Below are 14,597 nucleotides of genomic sequence, written 5' to 3'. Positions count from 1 at the left end.
CTCTCACCCTTTCCTCCTCCTCTCCCCATCCTTCCCCCTCTAATCTCTCCCCACACTACACTCCTCTCCCCACCCTACCCTCCTCTCTCCCCATCCTACCCTCCTCTCTCATCCTACCCTCCTCTCTCACCCTTCCCTCCTCCTCTCCCCATCCTTCCCCCTCTAATCTCTCCCCACCCTACCCTCCTCTCTCCCCACCCTATCCTCCTCTCTCTCACCCTTCCCTCCTCCTCTCCCCATCCTTCCCCCCCTAATCTCTCACCCTTCCCTCCTCCTCTCACCCTTCCCCCCTCCTCTCTCCCCACCCTTCCCTCCTCTCTCCCCACCCTACCCTCCTCTCCCCATCCTTCCCCCCCTAATCTCTCCCCACCCTATCCTATTCTGACAGTGTAGTCGTCAGATTTACCAGCCAGCTTATTGAGGGTGTTTGGTTCTCCCAACGTCCTCAAGACTGAAGTACTTACTGGGTTTTATCAGTACGACTATCTATAACGTTTCCTCAGTACAACCGTATTATGTCCCAATTGTTTCCTCTTGCCATTGTGACCCAACGGTTCACTGTTTTCATTTAGTTCTCAGTTATTATCTGGATTCTGAGTTTATAGTTCTTTGTTCATATTATTCAGTGGTCAGGTTTCTTCTAATAAGTATTTTTAACATGTGAAAGGAAACATTTTATTAAAAGGTGAACGTTATTTTGTCTGGTGTGTCCTCATTGAGGGGAAAAATGCAGTATTTGTTACCTCTATATGGAGAAATAATCCATTTGGTTCTCAAACAACTACACAAAGGCATATTTACAAGTAATCAAATCAAATATATTTGTCACATACACATTGTTAGCAGATGTTAATGCGAGTGTAGCGAAATGCTTGTGCTTCTAGTTCCGACAATGCAGTAATAACCAACGAGGAATCTAACCAAACAATTCCAAAACTACTACCTTACACTTGTGTGTATAAAGGGATAAAGAATATGTACATAAAGATATATGAATGAGTGATGGTACAGAACTGCATAGGCAAGATACAGTAGATGGTATCGAGTACAGTATATTCAGTGGGGCAAAAAAGTATTTAGTCAGCCACCAATTGTGCAAGTTCTCCCACTAATTTTCATCATAGGTACACTTCAACTATGACAGACAAAATGAGAAAAAAAATCTAGAAAATCACATTGTAATGAATTTATTTGCAAATTATGGTGGAAAACAAGTATTTGGTCATCTACAAACAAGCAAGATTTCTGGCTCTCACAGACCTGTAACTTCTTCTTTAAGAGGCTCCTCTGTCCTCCACTCGTTACCTGTATTAATGGCACCTGTTTGAACTTGTTATCAGTATAAAAGACACCTGTCCACAACCTCAAACAGTCACACACCAAACTCCACTAAGGCCAAGACCAAAGAGCTGTCAAAGGACACCAGAAACAAAACTGTAGACCTGCACCAGGCTGGGAAGACTGAATCTGCAATAGGTAAGCAGCTTGGTTTGAAGAAACCAACTGTGGGAGCAATTATTAGGAAATGGAAGACATACAAGACCACTGATAATCTCCCTCGATCTGGGGCTCCACGCAAGATCTCACCCTGTGGGGTCAAAATGATCACAAGAACAGTGAGCAAAAATCCCAGAACCACACGGGGGGGACCTAGTGAATGACCTGCAGAGAGCTGGGACCAAAGTAACAAAGCCTACCATCAGTAACACACTACGCCACCAGGGACTCAAATCCTGCAGTGCCAGACGTGTCCCCCCACTTAAGCCAGTACTTGTCCAGGCCCGTCTGAAGTTTGCTGGAGAGCATTTGGATGATCCAGAAGAAGATTGGGAGAATGTCATATGGTCACATGAAACCAAATAGAACATTTTGGTAAAAACTCAACTCGTCGTGTTTGGAGGACAAAGAATGCTGAGTTGCATCCAAAGAACACCATACCTACTGTGAAGCATGGGGGTGGAAACATCATGCTTTGGGGCTGTTTTTCTGCAAAGGGACCAGGACGACTGATCCGTGTAAAGGAAAGAATAAATGGGGCCATGTATCGTGAGATTTTGAGTGAAAACCTCCTTCCATCAGCAAGGGCATTGAAGATGAAATGTGGCTGGGTCTTTCAGCATGACAATGATCCCAAACACACCGCCCGGGCAACAAAGGAGTGGCTTCGTAAGAAGCATTTCAAGGTCCTGGAGTGGCCTAGCCAGTCTCCAGATCTCAACCCCATAGAAAATCTTTGGAGGGAGTTGAAAGTCCGTGTTGCCCAGCAACAGCCCCAAAACATCACTGCTCTAGAGGAGATCTGCATGGAGGAATGGGCCGAAATACCAGCAACAGTGTGTGAAAACCTTGTGAAGACTTACAGAAAACGTTTGACCTCTGTCATTGCCAAGAAACAGTATATAACAAAGTATTGAGATAAACTTTTGTTATTGACCAAATACTTATTTTCCACCATAATTTGCAAATAAATTCTACAAAAAAATCCTACAATGTGATTTTCTGGATTTTTTTTCTTCTCATTTTGTCTGTCATAGTTGAAGTGTACCTATGATAAATTACAGGCCTCATCTTTTTAAGTGGGAGAACTTGCACAATTGGTGGCTGACTAAATGCAGATGCAGTAGATGATATAGAGCACAGTATATACATATGAGATGAGTAATGTAGGGTATGTAAACATTATATTAAGTAGCATTGTTTAAAGTGGCTAGTGATATATTTTACACCAATTCCCATTATTAAAGTGGCTGGAGTTTAGTCAGTGTGTTGGAAGCAGCCACTCAATGTTAGTGGTGGTTGTTTAACATTCTGATGGCCTTGAGATAGAAGCTGTTTTTCAGTCTCTCGGCCCCTGCTTTGATGTACCTGTACTGACCTCGCCTTCTGGATGATAGTGAACAGGCAGTGGCTCGGGTGGCAGTGGCTTGTTGTCCTTGATGATCTTTATGGCCTTCCTGTGACATTGGGTGATGGAGATGTCCTGAAGGGCAGGTAGTTTGCCCCCGGTGATGCGTTGTGCAGACCTCACTACCCTCTGGAGAGCCTTACGGTTGTGAGCGGAGCAGTTGCCGTACCAGGCGGTGATTATGTACCACACATGCATGGTTAGTTGGTAAATCTACTACAAATATCATACAGGATTCAACATAATGTACCACACATGCATAGTAAGCTCATAGGGCAGGAGCCTATCTCCTGTTCCTATAGTGTAAGGCAGCTTGATGTACAAGTACACTCCCAGGACACTGGTCTATCATAGGGCCTTACCCCCGAATTTATTAAAAAATAATTTTAAAAATGTATCAAATTTTTCTCATTTTAACAGTCTTTGGTATGACTCGGCCAGGGATCAAGCACACAACCTTCCAATCTCAGGGTAGACACTAACCACAAGGCCACTGAGTTGGTCACACATGCATGCATGATTATTGGTTTGTGGTTATTCTTTGTATTGCACTGAATATGATGTTTTTCAACTGAGAGTTTTAGATCTTTACTATAGGGTTGTCATTTATTTCATTGTAGAAGCTTTGTATATCTTCTGAAAAGCAGCTGTCTAGTTTGATGTTCCAGACCTTTATTTTGAAGGTTGATAGACTATTAACGAGACCAGAGGTTGTCCCTTTATTTTGAAGAAAAGTAGAAGGGGATTCGTTGAAGCCTGAACGGTGTGTAAAAACAAAATTGCAGAAGGGATTGTTAAGTAAGGCATATTTATTCGTTTTCCTTCAAGCTTTTCTAACCACATATTTTGTAAACGTTTGACAACCATTGGTAGACTACCGTGCAGCAAAGATTGCTCCGTTGCTACAGTGCCTGAACTTTGACACACTTTTGAGTCACACGTTGGCATTGCATAATGTTTTTGTTTTTTTAGCTTTTTTTATTCGAATTACTAAACTAAATGTTGAAATAATTTTTGACCACACATGACATGAGAGGTGTTGACTGTTAATTTCATTCATTCGTTTTTGTAGACTATTATTAAAGCTGCACTCCATAATATTTCCTACCGCAAATACGTGTGATTTCTTATTAAAGGCCCACTGATATTTACAGGTATTTATGATAATTGAAATTAATTATATAGATATATATATAAAAATCAATTGATTCTTGTTGAATGTCCCTTATAATGTCTATGTAGCTTTATAGAAGTGACGGCTGGTGTTTGCTATTTTTCAAATCAAGAAGTAGGCCATTAAATGTAACTAAAGAAATGCAGCTGTTCTTTTGAAAAAATCAGTTTACATTGTATCATATTCAGGCCAGTGGCCTGACATCTGAGCTCCTGGATGATGGCTGTGAACCGACAGGTCACTAGACACAGTTACCGGGTGTGTACCGGATTGTATCGGCCGCTGTCATGCAGCAGTTCTGTGAGCATGGTTCAGAAGGTTCTGGTTCGGCCTCCCCAAGATGTCCCCGGAGCAGAGGGGCAGGCAGAGTTCTTCCGGGCTGGGATTGGAGGGTTCTTCCAGGAGAGGCCAATGCTGAAGAACCCCTTCCTGGAGGACGCTCTGCTACAGGGATACCTGAGGAGACACCTGCCCAGTGAGGTGTGTGTGTACTGTGTATAACATAATGTTTCAGAATGGATTGAAACTATGACGATGATGCTTTATCTGTTAGTCACTGACGATGATGATGATGATGGTGTGTGTGTGTTCCCAGGCAGTGTATTCCGACCTGCGTGTGTTTGGGGAGCGATTGGTGCGCGAGGTGGATGGGTGGGGTCGGGAGTGTGAGGTCACACCCCCTCGGTTGGTGACCTATGACCCCTGGGGTTGCCGTGTTGACCGCATTGTCACTTCCCCTGCCTGGCAACGTATGAAGGACCTATCAGCACAGGAAGGGCTGGTTGCCATCGGATACGAGAGGAGCTACGGGGAGTGGAGGTGGTAGACACACACACCTGACCCATACACACTGAATCCTTACCTAAACCCTAATACATAAACACTAACCTGACAAACACACAATGAATCCTTACCTAAACCCTATACATATACACTAACCTGACAAACACACAGCAAACATAAAAACATCACAAGTGACAGTAATCTCAGAAACAACTCATTGGCATTTTGTGACTTGACATTATTAGAATTTCATACACCGATAGTATGTGTCAGCTAAGGTTAAATATAAACTCAGCAAAAAAATAAACGTCCTCTCACTGTCAACTGCATTTATTTTCAGCAAACTTAACATGTGTAAATATTTGTATGAACATAACAAGATTCAACAACTGAGACATAAACTGATCAAGTTCCACAGACATGTGACAAACATAAATGGAATAATGTGTCCCTGAACAAAGGGGGGTGGGTCAAAATAAAAATAAACGGTTACAGTATCTGGTGTGGCCACCAGCTGCATTAAGTACTGCAGTGCATCTCCTCCTCATGGACTGCACCAGATTTGCCAGTTCTTGCTGTGAGATGTTACCCCACTCTTCCACCAAGGCACCTGCAAGTTCCCGAACATTTCTGGGGGGAATTGCCCTAGCCCTCACCATCCGATCCCAGACATGCTCAATGGAATTGAGATCCGGGCTCTTCACTGGCCATGGCAGAACACTGACATTCCTGTCTTGCAGGAAATCACACACAGAATGAGCAGTATGGCTTGTGCCATTGTCATGCTGGAGGGTCATGTCAGGATAAGCCTGCAGGAAGGGTACCACATGAGGGATGAGGATGTCTTCCCTGTAACGCACAGCATTGAGATTACCTGCAATGACAGCAAGCTCAGTACGATGATGCTGTGACACACCGCCCCAGACCATGACGGACCCTGCACCTCCAAATCGATCCCGCTCCAGAGTATAGGCCTTGGTGTAACGCTCATTCCTTCGATGATAAACGCAAATCCGACCATCACCCCTGGTGAGACAAAACCGTGACTCGTCAGTGAAGAGCACTTTTTGCCAGTCCTGTCTGGTCAGCAACGGTGTGTTTGTGCCCATAGGCGACGTTGTTGCCGGTGATGTCTGGTGAGGACCTGCCTTACAACAGGCCTACAAGCCCTCAGTCCAGCCTCTCTCACCCTATTGCGGACAGTCTGAGCACTGATGGAGGGATTGTGCGTTCCTGGTGTAACTCGGGCAGTTGTTGTTGTCATCCTGTACCTGTCCCGCAGGTGTGACATTCGGATGTACCAATCCTGTGCAGGTGTTGTTACACGTGGTCTGACACTGCGAGGACGGTCATCTGTCCGCCCTGTCTCCCTGTAGCACTGTGTAAGGCGTCTCACAATACGGACTTTGCAATTTATTGCCCTGGCCACATCTGCAGTCCTCATGCCTCCTTGCAGCATGCCTAAGGCACGTTCACACAGATGAGCAGGGACCCTGGGCATCTTTCTTTTGGTGTTTTTCAGAGTCAGTAGAATGGCCTCTTTAGTGTCCTATGTTTTCATAACTGTGACCTTAACTACCTACCGTCTGTAATCTGTTAGTGTCTTAACAACCGTTCCCCAGGTGCATGTTCATTAATTGTTTATGGTTCGTTGAACAAGCATGGGAAACAGTGTTTAAATCCTTTACATTGAAGATATGTGAAGTTATTTGGATTTCTACGAATTATCTTTGAAAGACAGGGTCCTGAAAAAGGGACTTTTCTTTTTTTGCTGAGTTTAGTACTAATATAAAGTGTGTGTGTGTGTGTGTGTGTGTGTGTGTTCCAGTCGTGTGTACCAGATGTGTAAGCTGTATCTGTACTCTCCCTCCTCTGGTCTCTACACCTGTCCTCTGGCTATGACTGATGGAGCTGCCAAGGTTATACAGGTGTGTGTATGTTTGTTTGTGTGTGTCTGTCTGTCTGAATGAACTTTAATGGTTATCACTGCTCATGTTGGAATTGTTGATTTGTGTTACAAACACAAAACCACTACAACTTGTGATATTCTGATTCATGAACTTGTCTGCGTGCCTGTGTGTGCATGCCTAGTCTCTGGGTGTGTCTTGGCCAGTAGCGGACGCCTTCAGCCGCCTGACCTCTCGTGACCCTGAGCACTTCTGGACTTCTGGACAGTGGATGACTGAACGCAGGGGCGGATCTGACGTAGGTCAGTGTGTCTGTATTCTCTCTGGTTGGTTACATACACTATTAGATGATGATAGGTTCCATGACAACTGATGATGATGATACTTGTGTGTGTGCACGTGTGTGTGTGTCTAGGCAATGGTACAGAGACCGTAGCGTTGCCTCAGAGTGATGGTACATACAGACTGTCAGGTTTCAAGTGGTTCACCTCGGCTACAGATGCAGACATGACTCTCACACTGGCCAGAGTCACAGACGTAGACGGACAGACCACATCGGTAACATTCAATGTTCATCAGCCCTCATTTTTTCAATTCTTTACTCCTTCCTCTTCCGCTCCTCTTCCGCTCATGACCTCCTCACTCCTGATTATCTGACACCTCAAACCCCCCCCCCCACACACACGTCTGTCTTCCTCCTCCTAACTGGTGTGTGTGTGTGTGTGTGTGTGTGTGTGTGTGTGTGTGTGTGTGTGTGTGTGTGTGTGTGTGTGTGTGTGCGTGCGTGCGTGCGTGCGTGCGTGTGTCAGGGTAGTAGAGGTCTGTCTATGTTCTATGCTGCAGTGCGTGATGAGCAGGGGATGGTACAGGGCATCGAAGTCCAAAGACTGAAGGACAAACTGGGAACCAGACAGATGCCCACTGCCGAGCTGCTGCTGGACGGCCTGCCTGCTCACAGGGTCAGATTCTCTCTCTCACCCTCTCTCTCTTCTTCTCTCTCTCTCTCCCACACACACTAACATTCCTCCCTTCTTTCTCAGCTGTCAGAAGACGGGAGAGGTGTGGCGTGTATAGCCAACATGCTGACTGTGACTCGTATCCATAACAGCGTGTCTGCTGTGGCTGGTATGAGGAGGTAGGACATCTATTCACTACTACCCACTGCCGTACTGGCGGTCAAGAGTGTGTATTGATGGTGTGTGTGTGCGCAGGGTACTCCAGCTGGCTCGTGACTACGCCACACGTCGCTCTACCTTTGGGAAGCTCCTAAGAGACCATCCCCTTCACATGCAGACCCTCACTAGGATGGAGGTCAGCTGAAAATAAAGTTGTAAAATAGAATACCCTACTATAACCCCTAAACCTACCACTTGTCTTCACACACCTCAGTTCTCTTTCTCTCTTCTTCCCTCCCTCCCCTCAATACCTTCCTCCTATAGGTGGAGACTCGAGGAGCGTTCCTGCTGGTGATGGAGGTCTGTCGTCTGATTGGCCGAGAGGAGACAGGCCACGCCTCTCAGCAGGAGACTCACCTCCTTCGCCTGCTCACACCTGTGGCTAAACTCTACACTGGCAAACAGGTACACACACACACACACACACACACACTCTGTTTTTATCAACAAGCAGGTAGCCAATAACATTCCACCAGAAATCAGAACAGAGACATTGGTTAATACTGGCAGATGGCAGTGGAAAACTGGTGTGTGTATTTAATAATTTTTGTCGTTGTATAAATCAAATCAAATGTATTTATATAGCCCTTCGTACATCAGCTGATATCTCAAAGTGCTGTACAGAAACCCAGCCTAAAACCCCAAACCACAAGCAATGCAGGTGTTGAAGCATGTTGGCTAGGAAAAACTCCCTAGAAAGGCCAAAACCGAGGAAGAAACCTAGAGAGGAACCAGGCTATGTGGGGTGGCCAGTCCTCTTCTGGCTGTGCCGGGTGGAGATTATAATAGAACATGGCCAAGATGTTCAAATGTTCATAAATGACCAGCATGGTCAAATAATAGGTCTGGGACAGGTAGCACGTCTGGTGAACAGGTCAGGAAAGGCATTAAAGATGTGTGTGAGGTGATGCAGGGGGTGTGTGTGTGTGTGCCATCCCTGTGTGTCTCAGGCGGTTGCCGTGATTTCCGAGGGGCTGGAGAGTTTCGGGGGGCAGGGCTACATCGAGGACACGGGACTACCTGCAATGCTCAGAGATGCTCAGGTAGGTAGTCACATGATGTACATAGACTTAATTTGTGTTACGTAATGGAGTAAAGTTATGTTGCTGTTAATGGATGAAGTAGTTTGTTACTTTCAGTATGTTACTCAACAACAACAGTGGCAATAGTTGTAGTGCAACAGTACCCAGGGCCAGACTACTGCATTTGGGGCCCCGACCTCCAGGGTGCAAATTTTCTGCAATTCAACACTTTTTGCCATGGGTCAGAGAGATAAACGCTATTGTTTTATAGCTCATCTCATGCCATTGTTCACCTTGTGCCATGAGGCTGAGAGAAAATTGTGCAGTTTGAAAGTGAATTTCCTGCAATTCTACACATGTTTCTATCATACACAACCAACCCCCCAAAAAACATATTTTTGTTTTGGGGCCCCATGGAAGTCGGGGGCCCCAGGGCCAGGGCTCTAAATTAAAATGTTTCATTGGTAGCACTGGTGCTCCCAATTGGTGCTCACCACATAAAATGTAGGAGCCCCAGAAAATACGATTTAAAAGAATTTATTGAGATATAGCCTATATTGGAATTATATGAATTCAGTCTACTTTTGAAGCACATGTTGTGCCCGATAAACTAATATTTAACACTATAAAGACATTAAGCTAAGATGTTGATACGAATACCTGTCATTGAAATTAAAGTCATTTGTGGAATATTACGCGTCTACATTGTGTAGAAGCACTGTTTTCCTAATGATATGGAGTACATAGAAAATTGTACACCGTCTCTTTAAAAAAGTCAGGTTTATGATGATGACGACATACAAGAGACCTGTCATTCATTCATTGCTATGCTCATTGATCCCCTAAAGAAGCTATCCCTTTTCTTTTCTTTGGGTGCCCCAAAATGTTTGGATATACTGGTAAAGTTACCAGGTTGTTAGCTAGCTAACCCTTTGAGATAACCTGACTCAACAAAGTGTAAACAAATGGTTAACAACACACAAGTAGTTTTTGAACTGCCCACAACATGGTTTATGAATGTAAAATTCGGTCCTGGCAATGCAGGTAATATGGGTCAGATCTTTTCACCTGGTTGGGCTACAAGCAAACCGTTTTCACTGTAGTAATGGTGCAACCATGACGCTATCAAATCTGCACACTTTTTTCTCTCGTGCACTCGTTAACAACGGTACAGCGTAGCCTTATAATTTAAATATTTTTCCTAGTCGCACAGTGCTCATTTTAGAGCCCTGCCCAGGTCACATGCCCTTCGCTCCTATTCGGTAATCCAGCCCTGACAGTACCTCTTCTCTCTCGCTCTCTATTTCTAGGTGTTGAGTATCTGGGAGGGGACCACTAATGTTCTGTCTCTTGATGTTCTGCGCTGCGTCTCTCGGAGCTCAGGCCTCGTACTGCAGGCCTACTTCACACACACTCAGGTCAGGGTCCCTTAACCCTCTACTGACTAAGCCTTGTCTAAGCCGGGGGTTGTTTTAAGAAGGTCTAAGCTATATGGAATTGATGATCATTTAGCTATTTGATTTTGAATTTTAAGACCTATTGAAGTATAAAAAATTATAATTATATGACAAACATTTTTATTTGGCCTTACTGCTGTTAGCCCATACAAAAGCATTGAATAACAGATTCACTACATGGAATAACAGATATCAAAACGAAGTTTGTTCTGAAGTGTCTGTCCTATATCTGAGAGATATAAGAAAGATCTGGAAACATGTATTGAACCATTTATTTTTGGCACTATCTCTAACTTAAACTGACAGTTTTTAAATGGGGATTTTTTTATTATTCTAATTACACTGATCCGAAATATAAACACAGCATGTGAAGTGTTGGTCCCATGTTTCATGAACTGAAATTAAATATCTGAGAAATGTTCCATAGTCACACAAAGCTTATTTCTCGAAAATGTTGTTTACATCCCTGTTAGTGAGCATTTCTCTTTTGCCAAGATAATCCATCCACCTGACAGGTGTGGCATATCAAGAAGCTGGTTAAACAGCATTATCATTACACAGGTGCACTTTGTGCTGGGGACAATAAAAGGCCACTCTAAAATGTACAGTTTTGTCACACAACCCAATGCCACAGATGTCTCAAGTTTTGAGGGAGCGTGCAATTGGCATGCTGACTGCAGGAATGTCCACCAGAGCTGTTGCCAGAGAATTTAATGTTCATAAGAATTCTCTACCATAAGCTGCCTCCAACGTTGTTTCCAAGAATTTGGTGTCCAATTGGCCTCAAAACCGCAGACCATGTGTAACCACGCCAGCCCAGGAACTCCACATCCGGCTTCTTCTCTTGCGGGATCGTCTGAGTCCAGCCACCCGGACAGCTGATGAAACTGAGTTTGCACAACTAAAGAAACCGTCTCAGGGAAGCTCATCTGCGTGTACGTCGTCCTCACCAGGGTCTTGACCTGACTGCAGTTCGGCGTCATAACCTACTTCAGTGACCAAATGCTCACCTTCGATGGCCACTGGCACGCTGGAGAAGTGTGCTCTTCATGGATTAATCGTGGTTTCAACTGTAACGGGCAGACAGTGTGTATGGCGTTGTGAGGGCAAGCGGTTTGCTGATGTCAACATTGTGAACAGTGCGCCCCATGGTGGGAGTATGGTATGGGCATTCATAAACTACGGACAATGATCACAATTGCATTTTATTGATTGTCATTTGAATGCACAGAGATACCGTGACGAGATCCTGAGGCCCATTGTTGTGCCATTCATCCACTACCATCACCTCATGTTTCAGCATGGCTTGCATAATCACCAGACATGACACCCATTGAGTCTCTTTGGGATGCTCTGGATCAACGTGTACGACAGCATTTTCCAGCATTTGTTTCCCATATTTTCTACATTGTAGAGTAATAGTGAAGACATCAAAACTATGACATAACACATATGGAATCATGTAGTAACCAAAAAAGTGTTAAACAAATCAAAATATATTTTATTTTTGAGATTCTTCAAATAGCCACCCTTTGCCTTTGACAGCTTTGCACACTCTTGGCATTCTCTCAACCAGCTTCACCTGGAATGCTTTTCTAATCATCTTGAAGGATTTCCCACATATGCTGAGCACTTGTTGGCTGCTTTTCCTTCACTCTGCGGTCCAACTCATCCCAAACCATGTCAATTGGGTGGAGGTCGGGTGATTGTGGAGGCCAGGTCATCTGATGCAGCACACCATCACTCTTCTTCTTGATCAAATAGCCCTTACACAGCCTGGAGGTTTGTTGGGTCATTGTCCAGTTGAAAAACAAATGATAGTCCCACTAAGCACAAACCAGATGGGATGGCGTATCGCTGCAGAATGCTGTAGTAGCCATGCTGGTTAATTGTGCATTGAATTCTAAATAAATCACAAACAGTGTCACCATCAAAGCACCCCCACACCACCTCCTCCATGCTTCATGGTGGGAACCACACATGCGGAGATCATCCGTTCACCTACTCTGCGTCTCACAAAGACACGGCGGTTGGAACCAAAAATCTCAAATGTGGACTCATCAGACCAAAGGACAGATTTCAACTGGTCTAATGCCCATTGCTGTGTTTCTTGGTCCAAGAAAGTCTCTTCTTCTTACTGGTGTCCTTTAGAAGTGTTTTATTTGCAGCAATTTGACCATGACGGCCCGATTCACGCAGTCTCCTCTGAACAGTTGATGTTGTGTCTGATATTTGAACTCTGAAGCATTTATTTGGGCTGCAATTTCTGAGGTTGGTAACTTTCCTGTGGCGGTCCTCATGAGAGACAGTTTCATCATAGCGCTTGATGGTTTTTATGGACTGCACTTGAAGAAACTTTCACAGTTCTTGACATTCTCACAATTAACTGACCTTCATGTCTTAAATTAATGATGGACTGTAATTTCTCTTCGCTTATTTGAGCTGTTCTTACCATAATATGGACTTGGTCTTTTACCAAAATAGGGCTATCTTCTGTATACCACCCCTACCTTGTCACAACAACTGATTGGCTCAAACGCATTAAGAAGGAAAGAAATTCCACAAATTAACTTTTAACAAGGCACACCTGTTAACTGAAATGCATTCCAGGTGACAACCTCATAAAGCTGGTTGAGAGAATGCCAAGAGTGTGCAAAGCTGTCATCAAGGCAAAGGGTGGCTACTTTGAATAATCACAAATATAAAATAGATTTTGATTTGTTTAAAACTTTTTTTGGTTACTACATGATTCCATATGTGTTATTTCATAGTTTTGATGTCTTCACTATTATTCTATGTAGGAAATAGTAAAAATAAAGAAACTCTTGAATGAGTAGGTGTATCCAAACTTTTGACTGGTACTGTATATATTTTTACTGAGCTTAGTTTTTGTTGATAGACTTAGACAGTTAAGATCACATTTGGGATATTTAGTTAGTTTCCACAGCCTTGATCTAGCATCATCCTCCTTGAACCAACATTGAATGGCAGGCATGAAAGACTGTTACTATTAAAAAATGAAAAAGACCCTACAACCTCTGTTGATTGCTATACAAATTCTGACTTTATCCCTCTGTGTCTCTCCCTCCCACTCATCCCCCAGTCCCTGCTAGCAGCAGCCTCCCTCCCCTCCCTGTCTGTGGCTGTGAGATCAGTAGACAGCGCTCTCTCTGGTCTGAGAGAGTTCCTGCAGGCCGCTGCTCTCACACCTCCTAGCTTTCTGGAGCTGGCAGCACGAGACCTGGCATACAGTTTGGCACGCATTTATATGGGTACTACACACTTTTTATTTGATATTTTTTACTCTACATCATTGGGAAGGGCTCGTAAGCAAGCATTTCATGGTAAAGTTTACACCTGTTGTTTTCGACACGTGACAAATACAATTCAATTTTTGACTGAACATTGCATAACAGGAGTAGCACTTACTGTATAGCCCGTCACCTTTCTCAGTTAACCATTGCCAGAGTTGGCTTGTCCTGAGGATGCATTGTGACCCCATCTGTGTGTGTGTGTGTGTGTGTGTGTGTGTGTGTGTTTCAGGGGCTCTGCTCATCGACCACGCCTCATGGGAGGGAGCCTCTCACTCTGATGCCTATGCTGCTTTGCGGTAAGCACACATCCGTCCCCACCACTAGTCCATAGTCCAGGGCTCTCCAACCCTGTTCCTGGAAAGCTACCCTCTAGGGTTTCACTCCAGCTAATTATTAGAATTGGATGAGCTAGATTAGGGTTGGAGCGAAAACCTACAGGACTGTAGTTCTCCAGGAACAGGGTTGGAGAGCCCTGCCCTAGTCCTTACTACTTGTAGGCTAATAGTTCTAGCAGTAAATGTGTGTGTTACAGGTGGTGTGAGCAGGACTTGTGTCCAGTGGTAAGTAAGGCGGCCATAGGATGCTACAACATGAAGACTCCACCCCTGGATGCTGCGCTGGTCTATGAAGGGTCAACCAGAGACTGAGGGGGTGTGGGGTTGGCTGGGGGCAGGCAATATTCGTGTTCTCAAGGTGATGTAGTCTATGTAAGAAGCGGTACTTCGTGATTAGCCTAGTATGTATGACTGCATGCTATTTCCTGACCTGTGTTTAAATAAAGACTTTCTGATGGAGAGCACTCACTCACCACCCTGACTGATTTCTGTTAGGTCTGAGACTGCAGCGGTCAGTGGGTCGCA

General features: G+C 44.4%; 1 protein-coding gene across 6 annotated transcripts; it reads left to right on the top strand.

Annotated features, from left to right (window-relative positions):
• Window positions 1-3,598: 3,598 nt before the first annotated feature.
• LOC135514007 (acyl-CoA dehydrogenase family member 11-like) lies at window positions 3,599-14,547 on the top strand. Of its 6 annotated transcripts, none has more exons than XM_064937110.1 (16): window positions 3,614-3,703; window positions 3,978-4,059; window positions 4,268-4,559; window positions 4,675-4,898; window positions 6,691-6,790; window positions 6,954-7,071; window positions 7,185-7,327; window positions 7,579-7,728; window positions 7,810-7,904; window positions 7,981-8,080; window positions 8,209-8,349; window positions 8,895-8,987; window positions 10,277-10,384; window positions 13,527-13,695; window positions 13,967-14,033; window positions 14,270-14,547. In XM_064937110.1, the coding sequence occupies exons 3-16, from the start codon at window positions 4,296-4,298 to the stop codon at window positions 14,382-14,384; spliced, it is 1,887 nt and encodes a 628-aa protein (XP_064793182.1). In that variant the 5' UTR covers window positions 3,614-3,703; window positions 3,978-4,059; window positions 4,268-4,295; the 3' UTR covers window positions 14,385-14,547. The 6 variants fall into 6 exon arrangements, with proteins under 6 accessions (XP_064793184.1, XP_064793181.1, XP_064793186.1 ...); XM_064937113.1 differs by having other exon boundaries at window positions 3,653-3,668; XM_064937112.1 differs by lacking the exon at window positions 3,978-4,059 and having other exon boundaries at window positions 3,599-3,668.
• Window positions 14,548-14,597: the final 50 nt, after the last annotated feature.

Source organism: Oncorhynchus masou, chromosome 25 (genome assembly GCF_036934945.1).
Source record: "Oncorhynchus masou masou isolate Uvic2021 chromosome 25, UVic_Omas_1.1, whole genome shotgun sequence".
Classification (NCBI taxonomy): Eukaryota; Metazoa; Chordata; class Actinopteri; order Salmoniformes; family Salmonidae; genus Oncorhynchus; species Oncorhynchus masou.
Note: the sequence above shows the minus strand (reverse complement) of the source record. Positions and strands in the feature narration are given on the sequence as shown.